The sequence below is a fragment of the Musca autumnalis genome, unplaced genomic scaffold, assembly GCF_047663935.1.
Source record: "Musca autumnalis isolate F117 unplaced genomic scaffold, ASM4766393v1 scaffold_1, whole genome shotgun sequence".
In the NCBI taxonomy this organism is placed as follows: Eukaryota; Metazoa; Arthropoda; class Insecta; order Diptera; family Muscidae; genus Musca; species Musca autumnalis.
In genome coordinates this window covers 113,821,007-113,838,730 of record NW_027411644.1, presented here as the reverse complement: position 1 = coordinate 113,838,730, position 17,724 = coordinate 113,821,007, and the positions used below count along the sequence as shown (strand labels likewise).

The following is a 17,724-nucleotide window of genomic DNA, read 5'->3' as shown; positions in this document are numbered from 1 at the left end:
CTAACCCCCTGTTTTTGTAAAATTTTTTATTCTTCTCACACGAATTGTCAAATTTTGTAGATCGATTTACTCTCCTCAGAGCAAATGTAGAGCTCTGATTTTTAAAAGAGGAATTCTTAACTATATATGGAACGCGTCTACGAAAAATTAGGTCCGCATGTCATCTAGGGGCTGAACTATGGATGCCTAAATTATTTCGAATATAGACGAACGAACAAAAAATAGTTACAAAAACTGGGGGTAAATTTACAAAAAAAAAGTAAGAATACAGCTGATTGTCACTTCTACCTTCTATAAATGTACCTTGGTATCAATGGAGCAGGAACCAAGAAGAGAGGATAAAAATAGCTTTTCTTTTGCTATTTTAGCCATTAAGAACCGTTTCTACCGATTTCGAATGTTCCAGAAAGTTTTTTTTATTGAGATGTAGGGTACATTTTTCTAGTTGGTTGTTTGCTTCAATTTGATCGGTTTGACATCTGTAGACTAAAATCCGAGAAAAAATTATAAGGGAAATTTAACATTGACGATTTTGACCTTGAAGATTAGGTTGAATGGATTTTATGTGTTCACGATTATTATTCTCTAAGACAGAGCTAAAACTTTGCTTCGACGAGTAAAACCAAGTTCTTAGCGGTTTAGAAGATATGTATGTGCCTGACAAAATGATTCCTTTTGACATCAAGGCCTCAGGTCTTTGGGTGCCCATAACCGAGAAAGTTGAAGTGATAGAGAAAAATACCGAGGTACGTGACTTCTTATTTTTAGTCTGCTGCGGTGTCAGAATATGGTTAATAAACAATGACTCAAAAAATGACACACATGCTCTGTTCCAGAACCTGCAAGAAGCTACTATTTTTTACTACGATAACATTTTTTCCTTTATGTTATCGAAAAAAAATAGTAAAAATTAGTAGATTCTTGCAGTACTGGAACAGACCAACAGTGTATATAGCAGGCCTGCTCAGACACATACAAACACATTTTGTAATTGTGTTGGTTTTGAAATACACAAATTTCAATTTTCCTTTGTCTCTCTGTATACTGTGAGAAATATCGTAACAGTTTTTTTTTATTTTATATTTCAAAATATAGAGTAGAATAATTATTTTATTTTGACCAAATGTGACTGTTGATGTTATAATTTGTTGCAAATCAAGTTCGTGACAAACCAAAGTGCGTTGACAAACCAAACACTCTAATTTGCCGTAAAAATTTTAGGCAAATAAAAATTCGTATTCAGTATCTTCATTCATTTTTTCAGTGTACGCATATAAATTCATAGACAAATTCGAAAACAGAACCTTCCTCATTGAATGTTCAATAGAGACTGATTTTTAATTTTGAAAATATTCAAAACAAAAACACAAGCTCTCTTTTTAAATTGTGTGTGTGAGAAAATTGACACACACCGACAGCTCAGGTGCGCACCTTGAGCAGGCCTGTAGTGGGATTCTGTAACTTTTTTTTCTACCGAACCGATATTGATAATTAACGAAAATTTTCGGTTGAATTACCGAATGTGCTATTCTGTATTTCAATGTTATCGATACAAAAATGTTACCGACGAATATCGGTAGAATGACGGAATTTTAAAGAAGATGCAGGTCATTTCAAAATGGAATGAAAAAAATCACACTTTAAACGACATAATGCTTATTCAAAATTAACATAATTCAAATTTCTAATGAAATTATTTAAATCGCAATTGTATATAAAATTATTATTTTTCAAATTACATGTAGAAAAATTCAAACTAAAAATTAAAAATCGTAGTAAAAACTATAAATGTACGTTTACATATAACTATACTTATTTTATTTTTTTATTTATTCCAGTGGATTTTTATTGTCAAATCCATTGGGTATACGTACATATAAATTCTCATAACCCGACAAGTTCTAATGTAAACGTGGTGTAATATTTGACAAATTGGTTGAATAGTTTTTTGTTTTCAGAATTTTTATGATGTTGAGGGGTATTTTTAGTAAGATCGAATATAGAGTGAAAAAGAAGATGTATAATTCTAACATTTAATATGTGTATTTTGAACAGGATTTTTTAAATTTTTTTATTGATCTGTTATTTCAGAATTACGTATTATCAGGGAATATGACGAACATGGTGATATTCTTTCTTTTATTGTTGATGCTAATCGAAGCCACCAATAAATTTTTATATGGGTAGAAACTGTTACGGAATATATCCTTAAACATATTTTGTTCGTACTGAAAATAGTTATTATTTTCTCAGAAATTTTTCGCGCAATTCTAGAGGTTACCAAATGACCCACAATTTCATCCATTATTTTATAAAATGTATCCATTTCCAATTCGTAAAGTGTCATAAGCTTCCTATTAATTATACTGAATCGATCCACCATATGTCGCAGAATTTTTTTTTATGCGTAAAGAAAAATATATCTCATCTTACATTTTTATTTGGCATAATATATATTCCAAAATCATTTCTTAAAATTTTGATTTTTATTGATTTTTTTGTTTAAAATATGAAAATTCTTTTATGTCGGTAGACTTAACGACTCCTTTTTTTTCGTCGGTAACTGACCGATGATTTTCGATAATTACCGACATAAAAATCGGTAGAATTTGTATACAGAATAGCACTTACCGACAAATATCGCTAACTATCGACATTTGTCGTTAATTCCATCGGTAGAGAGTTACAGAATCCCACTACAGAACTGCAAGAATCTACTAATTTTTACTATTTTTTCCGATAACATAAAGGGAAAAATGTTATCGTAGTAAAAAATAGTAGCTTCTTGCAGGTTCTGAAACAGAGCATATGTTTATTCAAAATTAACATAATTCAAATTTCTGATGAAATTATTTAAATCACAATTGTATATAAAATGATTATGTTTCAAATTACATGTAGAAAAATTCAAACTAAAAATTAAAAATCGTAGTTAAAACTATAAATGTACGTTTACATATAACTATATTTATTTTTTTATTTATTCCAGTGGATTTTTATTGTCAAATCCATTGGGTATACGTATAAATTCTCATAACCCGACAAGTTCTAATGTAAACGTGGTGTAATATTGGGCAAATTGGTTGATTGTTTTTTGTTTTCAGAATTTTTATGATGTGACGGGGTATTTTTAATTAGATCGAAAATAGAGTGAAAAAGAAGATGTAAAATTCTAACATTTAATACGTGTATTTTGAACAGGATTTTTTAAATTTTTTTATTGATCTGTTATTTCAGAATTACGTATTATCAGGGAATATGACGACCATGGTGATATTCTTTCTTTTATTGTTGATGCTAATCGAAACCACCAACAAATTTTTATATGGGTAGAAACTGTTACGGAATATATCCTTAAACATATTTTGTTCGTACTGAAAATAGTTATTATTTTCTCAGAAATTTTTCGCGCAATTCTGGAGGTTACCAAATGACCCCCAATTTCATCCATTATTTTATAAAATGTATCCATTTCCAATTCGTAAAGTGTCATAAGCTTCCTATTAATTAGACTGAAAGGATCCACCATATGTCGTAGGATTTTCTTTTTTAGGCGTAAAGAAAAATATATCTCAGCTTACCTTTTTATTTGGCATAATATATTGGTCTGTTCCAGTACTGCAAGAATCTACTATTTTTTACTATTTTTTCCGATAACATAAAGGAAAAAATGTTATCGTAGTATAAAATAGTAGCTTCTTGCAGGTTCTGGAAAATAGCATATATTCCAAAATCATTTCTTAAAATTTTGATTTTTATTGATTTTTTTGTTTAAAATATGAAAATTCTTTTATGTCGGTAGACTTAACGACTCCTTTTTTTCGTCGGTAACTGACCGATGATTTTCGATAATTACCGACATTAAAATCGGTAAAATTTATATACAGAATAGCACTTACCGACAAATATCGCTAACTATCGACATTTGTCGTTAATTCCATCGGTAGAGAGTTACAGAATCCCACTACTGGTATATAGACATACATATGGTGATTAGGGTTATAACTTTTTGAAATTTTTGCTAATATCAAAAATACCACTGCATAGCCGTGTAGAGCATGAAAAACTACTGCCATTTTTTCTCTATCGCGAAAAAAGTTTCCGCACCAAATGCATTGAAGTTCAGTAATGCATTATTTAATTTTATTTGATATAATGACATTTACCCTCTTCGTATTAAATATAAATATTTATAAGTATTTATTAAAACATTAATGCTTGGTTTACATTTACGAAATCCACTCGATTTCAACTGTCAATTCCTTTGCGTATACGCCAAATGAAAACTCATCTGAAATCCATTGGATTTCATTTGACGTTTAAGCAAAGGAATTGACACTTGAAATCGAGTGGATTTCGTAAATATAAACCAAGCATTACATTATTAAATTTTTAAGTAGAAAAATATCAAAAGGGCTTTAGTAATTGCAGTCGGTGACGTAGGGGATGGAAGATACCAAGGAACGGTCCTGACCGGTTTTAACATGGCAAAGCCCAGGATTTATCTTGGTCCCTCTTTCATCTCAAGTGGACGCTGACCTCCCCGTGGTGTCACCTGGGGAACTGCGTTTAACACCCGTTAAAGGTAGTGAGCTAACATGTGCCGCGCGTTCACCCATAAGAAAGTTAAAAACTTGGGTTTGGGCGTCGGGTTAGTAACCCTCCCCTAGAAAAAACAGCCTACTATTAAAAAACGAAAGAAAAGAAAACCAAATCCCTCAAAAGGTGACGACCCCCGCAAACGTTTTAAGGGCCACGATCTGCGAATATGCACCTGTATTATAGCTGCCATGAAGTAAAGCATGAGTTTGGTTGCGGATTCGTAGTTAGTCGGAGGCTAAAACATCTGGTATCCAGCTTCACCCCAGTGAATGAAAGACTTGCTGCAATCCGAATAAAAGCTAAATTCTTCAACATCAGCTTTATTTGCGCTCATGCTCCCACTGAAGAAAAGGACGAACAGACCAAAGATATATTTTACGAGCGCTTAGAAGAAACATATGACCGTTGCCCTACCCATGACATTAAAATCATTCTAGGCGATTTTAATGCCAATATTGGAAAGGAGAATATCTTTGGCCCAACAGTCGGGGAATTCAGTCTCCACAGTGAAACATCTGACAATGGTATGAGGCTGATAGACTTTGCAGCTGCAAAAAACATGGTAGTTTGCTGTACCAGATTTAATCATCTCGATATTCAAAAAGGCACCTGGCTGTCTCCAGATCAAAGAACAAGTAATCCATTTGATCATGTTGTGATAGATGGAAGACATTCATCGAGCGTGTTGGATGTACGATCGTTTTCAGCGAAATCGGTCAACAAATGCGACCTATATGTTGCGAACGGACGGACGGACGGACATGCATAAATCGACTCAGAAAGTGATTCTATGTATATCCCTAGAAGGAACTATGGGTCTATCTCGCTTCCTTTTGTATGTTACATACAAATGCACTAACACATAATACCCCTTACCACATAGTGTTGTAGGGTATAAAAATGTGTTCAGCTAAAATTCTCAAAATACCGAAAATCGGGAGATACCGTTTATGGGGACTATACCAAAACATGGACCTATGTTGACGATGTTTGGTGGAGATGTTTCATGAGCACTGAAAACCTCAAATGGCAAATTACAGCTAGTTCGGTTAAAAATTTTAGCTAAAATTCTCAAAATACCGAAAATCGGGAGGTACCGATATATGGGGGCTATACCAAAACATGGACCTATGTTGACGATGTTTGGTTGAGATATTTCATGACCACTGAGAACCTCAAATGTTAAATTACAGCTAGTTCGGCTAAAAATTGTAACTAAAATGCTCAAAATACCGAAAATCGGGAGGTACGGTTATAAGGGGGCCATACCAAAACATGGACCTATGTTGACGATGTTAAGTGGAGATGTTTCATAACCACTGACAACCTCAAATGTCAAATTGCAGATAGTTCGGTTACAAATTGTGGCTAAAATATTTCATGACCACTGAGAACCTCAAATGGAAATTACAGCTTGTTCGGTTCATAATTGTAGCTAAAATTCTCAAAATACCGAAAATCGGGAGGTACGGTTATATGGGAACTATACCAAAACATGGACCTATGCCCATATCTTTGGGGTATAAGTTTGTTGATCACTAGGAATCCTAAGTGCCAAATTATAGCTAATTCGGTCTGCAAATGTGGCGAAGAACGTCAAAATACCTCAAATCCGGAGGTACCGTTATATGGGGGCTATACCAAAGAGTGGACCGATAAAGCCCATCTTCGAACTTGACCTGCCTATGGAAAAAGACCCTCGGTTGCAAAATTTCAGCACTCTATCTCAATTATTGCGGACGCTAGAGTGATTACAACAGACGGACATTGCTAGATCGTCTTAGAATTTTATCCTGATCAAGAATATATATACTTTATAGGGTCGCAAATGATTAGTTCGATGTGTTACAAACGGAATGACAAACTTAATATACCCTCCATACTATGGTGGAGGGTATAATAAAATAAATATAGTTATATGTATGTAAACGTACATTCATAGTTTTAACTACGATTTTTAATTTTTATGTTGAATTTTTCTAAATGTAATTTGAAACATAATCATTTTATATACAATAGTGATTTAAATAATTTCATTAGAAATTTGAATTATGTTAACTTTGAATGAGCATTATTTCGTTTAAAGTGTGATTTTTCCCATTTCTCCGAAAAATAACAAGAAGCGTTTAAAAATTAGAATAATTTATATACTTCGTATACGCTTTTCATTTCGAAATGACATGCATCTTCTTTAAAATTCCGTCATTCTACCGATATTCGTCGCTAAAATCTTTGTATCGATATCATTGAGTTACAGAATAGCAATTTCGGTAATTCAACCGAAAATGTTTGTTAATTATCAATATCGGTTCGGTAGAAAAAAAGTTACAGAATCCCACTACTGTTGTTTTTAATTTGAAAACAACAAATATGAGATTAAGCTTGACTTACATGCAAATAGTAAGTGAATATATTTCTGTTGATTGAAGTGTTTTAGCCACGATCTCATAACATGGACCATATGTTGGTAATCCACAAAAATGTATAAAAATGTGTTGAAGTAAACAAGTTTTTTTGTGTTCTTTCTTGATTTCTGGCCAAATCACGCCACATTCAGACTTGTGCTCAATGAAAGAATTAAAGAATACCCCTTCGGCAACATGGTTCTAATGTATGATTTTTCGATATAAACACTGCATCCCCCAAAAATCGATGCTGAAATTTTGAAGTTTTGATTTCGGCGTTTTTTGATTTTTTTTTTATGATTAAAGGATGCAACCAGATGACATAAACAATTTATACGATTGTAGAACTCGTGATTCCACGTCCTTCGATGTATATCTCATGAGTGTGCTCTGTACAGCTTCCTTGTAATATGAGTCTAAAGTCGAAAATTTGGTGCGTAAATTTTCTTAAAAAACCTATGTTTTGGTTTTAAAAATTGCAACTGTGGCACAGGGAACTTTGAACCCCGAGTGCGTGATTTTAGTTTTTTACGCGCCGAATCTAATGAGTCTTTCCGCGTTCGAATCCATCCACTAAAACGGCGGATACAGATACCTTGAAAATATGAACATCTGCAAAAATATATTTTGGCTATTCCGCGCAAAATTACACATAAATGAAATCCTTTATACGCGATTATAATATTGGCAAAAAGGTTTGTCATAAATTATAGAGATTCGGGAGTAATATTCGATTGAATAATATTGAATGGTAGATGCAACTGACGGCACACGTTGGCCGCTAAATGAAACATGGATAATTTCATAAAAATTGATAGAGATGCACTCGCGGTATCAGACCCAGCAAAAAAAGTCCTCCCAAAATCATGGGTTTTGTAAGGTATTTTTGGCAGCCGTAACTACTCGCAAACCCCCTTTCTTCCCCATTATTTTTACAAGGGCATGTCGCACTCAATTTGTAGTTATTTTATGACCACTAGAATAACTAGTTATTCTGTGGCCACGAGAAGTTGAAAAGTAAGTTGAAAAAAAATTATATTTTTAGAACAGTTGATGTAGAGATTTTTTTTTAATTTCATCACACTTCTTACTTTTATTTTACTTTATTTTATTTCGCTCGCTGTGCGAGTTGAACAACGAACCCTCTGGTTTCTAGCCAAAGACACTACATACTACGCCACGCACACGAAAATTAAGGTTTGCTTAAGAACTTAAATGTGCAGTGCACATGTGCACCACGAACTGTTATTTTTTAATTAAGAAAACTCGCGTGCCGACAGTGAGCGTTGAACACACAACCCTAGGATTTATAGTCGGACACACACTCACTGTGCCACCGTCCTCATTACTTCGTGAGGAGTAAAGTAAGTAGGTTTGCCTTGTAATATTTTAAGAAGTATCCCATTACTTTTCAGATTACTTGTAATGCGAAAAGAAGCTTGTTTATATTACTTTGTAATGGGTTACGTAATGACTAATGGATCCGAATTTTTGCTAGGGAAATGTGCATGCGCCTCAACTGATTTTAAAGAATTCGCGAATTACACACTTTTTAACTTTTGTGTTTTTTCTCTGGTTGTGCTTTCAATACTACTCTGTACTTCTTAATTTCATTGTTTATCGCGCTAAGCTGTATACTTTCACGATGACTATTTTCCTTGGAGAAGTTTTAGCAAAATACTTCAGATTTTGTATTGAAATTTAGAGAAATAGTAGAATAACTCCTAAAAAATTTTTCTCCAATTTTCGGTTTTAAACCAAATAAAATATAATTTAAAAAAGTAAGTTTCAGTGTTTTATTTGGAAATGCACTTAAAACTAGGAAATAATTTGTCGCTTAGCCTCAATAAATATATTCTTTCTCATGATGGAATCTCTCAAATAAAACGCTTGCCGTTTAATTTTCCCACCATTTATAATTTAAATGCAAGCGTTTTATTTGAGAGATTCCATCATGAGAAAGAATATATTTATTGAAGCTAATATCCCGGTTACACTATTGAAGGTTAACCCACTGGGTTTAATAGATCCAGTGGGTTAATCTTTGCTGGTTACACTTAGCTTTTCGAGGATATAAACTGTCAGCTGTTGTTTGTTTACGTATACATACAAAATAACTAATAAAGTCGTTTTTTACACTTTTACGATTTCTCGTATGATATATCGTCCCCTCTTTGGTCATATTCGATTATTTTACAAGCAGGGATACATTTTTTGTAACTTTGTATCAAGCGTACTTTTTGTTAAAAAAGTGTATAATGTAAAAAAAATAAATAATTTTATGATTTTCAAATAACTTTAGATTTATTAACTCCATAAAATCTCATGCGGCCAATCGTAATCGGTTACACTACAGCTCTTTGCCGGGTTAACCCACATGAGGATTTATTGCTTAATCTGGTCAAATCTGACCAGATTTGCCATACAAAAATTAAATCCACTCACGACTGGGTTTATTTTAAATCCGGCACAAATCCACCAAAAATACAGTGTTGTATTCGGTATTTGTGCAAAAAAATCCAACTCTACTCAAAAAGTACCAAAAGTTGCAACTGTTTTTGCAACAGAGTTAGTCGTGTTTTGCACGTTTACGATTGGTCGCATGAGATTTTATGGAGTTAATAAATCTAAAGTTATTTGAAAATCATAAAATTATTTATTTTTTTACTTTAGACACTTTTTTAAACAAAAAGTACGCTTGATACCATGATACAAAAATGTATCCCTGTGTTTAAAATATACCAATATGAGAAATTGTCATACGAGAAATTGTAAAAGTGTAAAACACGACTTTATTAGTTATTTTGTATGTATACGTAAACAAACATCAGCTGACAGTTTATATCCTCGAAAAGCTAAGTGTAACCAGCAAAGATTAACCCACTGGATCTATTAAACCCAGTGGGTTAACCTTCAATAGTGTAACCGGGGTTAAGATAAAATCCTCATAATACTTGAAATCGGGTGGTACCGCTATAAGGGGACTATACCAAAACCTGGACCTATGTTAAAAATTTTTTGTGGGGGAATGTCTGTATCATTGAAAATGCCAAATGACAGCAAAATCGGGCAAAAATGATGATAAAATCCTCAAAATACCTGAAATCGGGTGGTACCGCTATATGGGGGCTGTAGGAAAAATTGGGCCCATATTCATGTATTGTCATCTAAATCTGAAAAGTGTGCAAAGTTTTCGTCCGGTCAACTGCAACTGTGTCAAAATTGAGTTGCCAGATTTGAAATGCAATTTAAATAAAACACCGTAAACACACTGTAAAATGGTAAAAATGGACCAATATTGGTTTTGATTTCATATTTATTTATTGTCATCCAAATCTGAAAAGTGTGCAAAGTTTTAGTCCGATTGGTCATCAACTGCAACTGTGTCAAAATTGAGTTACCAGATTTGAAATGCAATTTATATAAAACACGTTAAAACACTGAAATGGACCAATCTTTGTTTTAATTTCATATTCATGTATTGTCATCTAAATCTGAAAAGTGTGCAAAGTTTTATTCCGATTGGTCAACTGCAACTGTGTCAAAATTGAGTTACCAGATTTGAAATGCAATTTAAATAAAACACCGTAAACACACTGTAAAATGGTAAAAAATGGACCAATATTGGTTTTGATTTCATATTTATTTATTGTCATCTAAATCTGAAAAGTGTGCAAAGTTTTAGTCCGATGGGTCAACTGCAACTGTGTTAAAAATGAGTTACCAGATTTGAACTAAACGGACCAAAGCAAGTTAAATAAAAAACTGTAAAAAATATATTTTTGAAATAATATTCCAACAATAAGTTTTTGTCTTTTGTTGTTGCAAGTTATAAACTCAATCTATAAAATTTTGGTATCACATTTTTCTCGACATTGTCTAGATTCTGTACGTATTTTTAATTTATTTTTTAGAGATTTGTATGGACTCTGAGTTAGAATAAATAATATTTACTCCAAGATCCCTTCACTATTTCTTGATTTTCCGCAAAAGGGAATTTTTAAATATTTTTTCTTTATAAGGGAATAAAAACCCCCATAACTTTTGGGCGCGAACAGATTTGAAACCACGATTTTTTTCTTAACCCATGTACCAAAAATTATGAATGTGTTAGCAAAAAATGTTTTTAATTTTTTTCGATGGAATTGTAAAGGAAATTTGAAATTTACAATATACATACATATGTATATAGACAGGAATTTTGTTACGTACCGCCTAATGCGGCACTACGTTGGGGTTCCGACGGGCTCAGTCGGGGAATTCCCTTGCAGGGGATTCTCAACGTAGGACAGCGTCTCATGTCAGAGATCAAACTTGTGGTAGGTGCATAACTATTGCCACATAAAATCCATGACCAGTAAGTGGAAGGACAACATTGGAAACTGTAGGCTCTGTGAAGACGAGGATAAATCCAAAACGATCCACTACCTTCTCTGTCAGTGCGCTGGACAAAAGACTCCGGCTATTTAGTGTTGTGCCAATCTAGTTAAATTGATCACTATGCAGTTTCAATCGTCCACATCGTGTGTATACCTAATATCAGACGTTAGATTGATTGACGTTACTCGTACCTTTTGGAACTGGAACGAAATTGCCATGGGATTGAATATCTTTCTATTTCAATTCTACGGCAGAATACTTAATTTCTCTCGACTAATTTCTTCTCCGTCCTTACCAGTCCTCTGATTTCCTCTCCTTATCTTTTTTAGGATGAACACAATATTTAAATAGACTGTTCTGGACAAGCTAACCTCCGACTCATAGGGAGGTTTATCTACGCCAATGACTGCCACAATTGCCCCCAAGTCAGAGTTATCCGTTGTCGATCTGCAACAAACAAACCATACCCTCTTATCACTTCCCTGCGATAATAGAGCACAAAAATAGCAAACCAAACAAGTTATTGCTGATAGACAACACAATCAGCAGAGTAGCAGAAGGCTGGAGTAAAAGTGCAATCATTTAGTTGTTTGCAGAAAGTGAAACCGATAACAAAGCAAAGCGGTGGAATACATATTTTGCAAGCGTTTTATGTGCAGTTTATTTCTTAAGTAAACAAAAATAGCTGAACATCCTCTGCTGCAAAGTTGCAGAACTAACTTTTTGAGTAACAATTATGACTCCACCGATTGCAGTAAATCCAGACCTAGAACAAGAACGTCGAAATGCATCATTCAATAGTGAAGATTTTGCAGTGTGGTGGGCTGGCGGTTACAATGAACTTTGCCAGCGACGAGCTATGGCCAAGCTATTCTATGAAGATCCACAATTTGTGGATCACCAACACATAGCAAATATGTCTCATAAGGAGCTTTATGAGTATACAACTGAAAAAGCTGTACGCTTTTTGCTCAAGCTAAGAGAATACTATAAACAACAACGAACAGAGGCGTCGCAGTCATCACCTCTCACACCCTTAGAGGAAATGTATGAATTGCGTGCATTAATGGCTGGTCCACTGGGTTCAGGATTATTTGCGTCTAATTTCCCACTACGTTTGCATTATTCCATGTTTTTACCCACCCTGCTGAGGCAAGCAAGTGATGAACAGTGTAAACTTTGGCTGGAGAAGGCATGGAACTTTGATGGTATTATTGGTACTTATGCTCAAACTGAACTTGGCCATGGCACCTATTTAAAGGGCTTAGAGACTAGAGCCGACTATGATGTTGAAAAGCAAGAATTTGTACTAAATTCTCCAACTCTTACCTCGTACAAATGGTGGCCCGGTGGTCTGGGTCATACCGTAAATATGGTTGTTTTAATGGCTCAGCTTTATATCAAAGGACGTTCGTATGGTTTCCAACCGTTTTTGGTGCGTATACGGAATGCAGAGACTCATGAACCTGAAGCGGGGGTAGATGTTGGTGATATTGGTCCTCGTATTGGTTGTAATGGTGTAAATAATGGATTTTTGGGGTTGAAAAATGTTCGCATACCTCTCAATCATATGTTGGCAAGGAACAATCAAGTTTTGCCAGATGGCACATTTGTTAAGGGCCCCGAACCTCTGTTGCTCTATGGAACTATGGTTTATGTACGTGTCATGATTGTACGAGATGTATCGGTGAATCTGCTGCAGGCAGCCACTATTGCAACAAGGTATGATTTGAACAACAGTCCCAACTTTTAAGCCCAATGCAATCTTTTGGTTAACTTTACAAATCCATTCGAAACCTAAAATCATCCAAAGCATGATAGAATTTGCATTGCAATATGAATCAGTAGCATGAGCCAAGACTCGAGTTTCCAAACGAAGTTTTCGATGTCTGGAAAAGGCCAGTTCCGCTACCAACACAAGAAAAGGATGCCAACGAAAATCCAATCCCATTCCATAACATATAAATCCTAATATAGACATGTTATTAGAAGTTTATTCTCATATAATTCCCATTTCCTTTTCAGATATTCGGCAGTACGTCGCCAAGGTGCGGAAACTCCCGGTCAACAAGAAACTCAAATTTTGGATTACTTAACACAGCAACAAAAACTTTTTCCACAAATTGCAAAGGGTATGTTTTATCGGATGGCAGCAGATCGTGTTTGGGATTTCTATCGTGTTGTGAGTAAAGAACTTGATGCAGGTAATAAACGTAACCTTCCCGAGTTACATGCCTTATCATGCTGCCTGAAAGCCGTATGTTCCGATGAAGCTGCAAAAGGCGTTGAAATTCTGCGTAAAGCCTGTGGCGGTCATGGTTTTATGGCATCGGCTAATTTTGGTAACCTTTATGCTGCTGCCACTGCTGCCTGTACCTATGAGGGAGAAAATACGGTGCTTCTCTTGCAGACTGCACGATTTTTGGTTAAACAGTATTTAGATGGTTTGAAACGCATTGTCCTGCCCAAGACTGTAACCTATTTGCGTTTGAGTCCACAATTCAAATGGTCCACTAAATTGGAGACTTTTGTAACGGTTTTAGAAATTACCTCCATGGAACGTGTTCGATACACCTTCTTCCAAATGCAACGAAATAAAAACAGTCCCAAGCAGATGAATCATGCCGGCTTACAGCTAACAAAGGCAGCTGTTATGCATGGTCGTGCTTTCCTTGCACGCATGTCTTTGGAATCAATACGGGATCAAATGAAAAAAGGAATTATACCCAAGACATTACACGATGTAATGGATCAGTTATTGAATATCTTCATAATGGATATGTTCCTATCCAGTGTCGATGATATTCTATGCTATGTTCCATCAATAAAAGCCAAACAAATCCATGAAGTTGAGGCGCTCTATGAACGATGCTTGTTGTCGTTCCGACACAATGCAGTAGCTGTTGTGGATGGTTTTGATTTTCATGATCGTGATTTGGCATCTACTTTGGGTTGCTATGACGGCCAAGTGTATGAACGTTTGATGGCCGAAGCTCGTAAATGTGATTTAAATTTGGAACCAGTGAATATCAAATCAGCGGGTCACTTGAATAGTCTCATGAAAGCCAAATTGTAAATGTCTTTAGATATTTAAGAGGGATATGGGTGATGTTTTATATGACTGACGCAATAAAGAATGTACATTAGGCTGGTTTTAACTCAAAGGGAAAAATCGATGTCGGATTTATTTATTTATTTAAGATTGCCAAAGTTTGAGCAAAATCGGAATATGGCTGACTTCCGTATCGTCATTTGCTTTGTGTTGTTTACAGGGTTTAAAATGCTAACGCCATATTAGCAAAAGCACCGAATATTTGCAGCTTTGCCTGCTAACATTTCTTCGAAATATGTTTAGCAACAATGAACAACGGCAACATGTAGCAACAAATTTCACAAAAATATTGCTAGCGATGCTGATGCTATTCGATATTGTCGCTTTAATAAAATAGCATCCATACTCATATTTTGCAGCACACATGATCAACACATATCAGAAAAGAGAATAAAGGTAGAGTTACATTAGGCAAATATTTGCTCCGGCGACCGGCAGTGTGCGCTTACTGCGAGCAAGGGAGCATAAATTCAATGTATTATTAACACTCACTTGATCTCAGTAAGCGCACAATGCCCGTCGCTGGAGCAAATATTTGCCTAATGTGACCTTACCTTAAGCAACAAAGTTTCAATGGCCTATAATACGTTTATATATAACCGGATTTAACAAACCCACTGGGTTTTAAATGTCAATTCCATTACATATACGTCAAACAAATCCCGATAAGGAAGGTTAACCTCCCAAAAAGCTCTAATATAAACAGCATATTAGCCATGTTTTCAGCAAACAATTGTTTTTGAGATCAGGGTTACCAGTGTAATCCATTAAAAATCACGATATAATTAATTGCACTTTTTCGTTCAAAGGCAACTCTAATCAAAAAAACACCCTCGGACGCTAATTCGTTCTTACGAATGGTCAGCCGACTGCTAAATATGTAGCGTGGTTGTCGATTATGCCTAATAGCACGGTTACACTACAGCTTTTTGCCGGGTTAACCCACTTCATGAGGATTTATTGTTTATAGTGCGGTTACACTACAGTTTTTTGCCGGGTTAACCCACTTTATGAGGATTTATTGCTTAATCTGGTCAAATCTGACCAGATTTGCCATACAAAAATTAAATCCTCTCACGACTGGGTTTATTTTAAATCCGACACAAATCCACCAAAAAATACAGTGTTGTATTCGGTATTTGTGCAAAAAAATCCAACTCTACTCAAAAAGTACCAAAAGTTGCAACTGTTTTTCCAACAGAGTTTGTCGTGTTTTACACGTTTACGATTGGTCGCATGAGATTTTATGGAGTTAATAAATCTAAAGTTATTTGAAAATCATAAAATTATTTATTTTTCTACATTAGACACTTTTTAACAAAAAGTACGCTTGATACCATGATACAAAAATGTATCCCTGTGTGTAAAATATACCAATATGAGCAAAGAGGGGACGATATCTCATACGAGAAATTGCAAAAGTGTAAAACACGACTTTATTAGTTATTTTGTATGTATACGTAAACAAACATCAGCTGACAGTTTATATCCTCGAAAAGCTAAGTGTAACCAGCAAAGATTAACCCACTGGATCTATTAAACCCAGTGGGTTAACCTTCAATAGTGTAACCGGGGTATTAATCTGGTCAAATCTGACCAGATTTGCCATACAAAAATTAAATCCTCTGACGGCTGGGTTTATTTTAAATCCGGCACAAAACCACCAAAAATACAGTGTTGTATTCGGTATTTGTGCAAAAAAATCCAACTCTACTCAAAAAGTACCAAAAGTTGCAACTGTTTCTGCAACAGAGTTTGTCGTGTTTTACACATTTACGATTGGTCGCATGCGATGTTATGGAGTTAATAAATCTAAAATTATTTGAAAATCATAAAATTATTTATTTTTTTACATTATACAATTTTTTAACAAAAAGTACGCTTGATACCAAGTTACAAAAAATGTATCCCTGCGTGTAAAATAATCGAATATGACCAAAGTGGGACGATATCTCATACGAGAAATCGTAAAAGTGTAAAACACGACTTTATTAGTTATTTTGTATGTATACGTAAACAAACAACAGCTGACAGTTTATATCCTCGAAAAGCTAAGTGTAACCAGCAAAGATTAACCCACTGGATCTATTAAACCCAGTGGGTTAACCTTCAATAGTGTAACCAGGGTATAACGCAAAAAAGATTAGGCGTAAAAAAACGAAATAAGCAAAAATGTACAAAAATAAATATGCGTTCGGTTGCTTATTTAGCCGTGTGTGTCAATATTGTGTAGCAGTTGAAGTGCACAGCTAATGCTAATGTTCTTAGATGCTGGCTTTTAAACCCTGGTTGCATGGTAGAATAAAGTGAAGGTAGGCCACAGCTAACAGCTGATTACAATTTTTTTCTTTTTATGGCCTAATCTGTCAAAAGCAGGGTTGACATTTTGTACTGTTTTTGACATTATGCAATCATAAAGGTAGATGCATGGTAGAATAAAGTAAAGGTAGGCCACAGCTAACAGCTGATTACAATTTTTTCCTTTTTATGGCCTAATCTGTCAAAAGCAGGGTTGACATTTTGTACTGTTTTTGACATTATGCAATCATAAAGGTAGATGTATCGCTGAATTGTTCCAACAAAAAACTTCCGCTGTAACACTATATCTTAAAATTGAAAACAAGGACAAAAAATGTGTATTCGCGTGGCAAAATAAAATTGTTGATTTTTTTTAGCAAAACTTACGAATGAACGATTTATCAAATATTGGTATTAATTTAAATTTGTTCCAAAAGTACGGGAATGTAAAAATTACAATTTTTGTAAAAATTCTGCTGACATTTATATGCAAATCGGATGGCAGCAATCACGATGTCAGATTAGCCAAACTTGTCAAGTAGAAAATAAGTGAATGACATTTTTTCACTGTCATAAGTTTGGGAAGAACTTTTGCTATTTTTGGAACACTTTTCCAACGAGAATATTCTGAAGCCTAGCTAAAGAAATGTTTTACAATATATGGCACTTTTAACATATAAAAAGTGAAGCATTAAGTTCTATATGTTTTTGTAATACGGGATAGCTATGCAGGTACATCTACCATTATTATTGTACCATGTCATTTGACGTTTTAAACCATGGCTGCAGGGTGACATTTCTCAGTGATTTTCATACCTGGCCTACCTCTACTTTATTCTACCATGGTTTCAACCTTGGCCGGATGTCCCCGGACAGCGTGGAGTGCTTGACAGTATCAAAGGCTTTTGATAAGTCAAGCGCCGCCAT

The 17,724-nt window shown here is 34.7% G+C and overlaps 1 protein-coding gene across 1 annotated transcript; it reads left to right on the top strand.

Annotated features, from left to right (window-relative positions):
* Window positions 1–10,766: 10,766 nt before the first annotated feature.
* Window positions 10,767–14,550, top strand: LOC141390763 (acyl-coenzyme A oxidase 1). The gene is made up of 3 exons (XM_073963724.1): window positions 10,767–10,895; window positions 11,717–13,109; window positions 13,413–14,550. The coding sequence occupies exons 2-3, from the start codon at window positions 12,124–12,126 to the stop codon at window positions 14,461–14,463; spliced, it is 2,037 nt and encodes a 678-aa protein (XP_073819825.1). The 5' UTR covers window positions 10,767–10,895; window positions 11,717–12,123; the 3' UTR covers window positions 14,464–14,550.
* The last annotated feature ends 3,174 nt before the right edge of the window (window positions 14,551–17,724 follow it).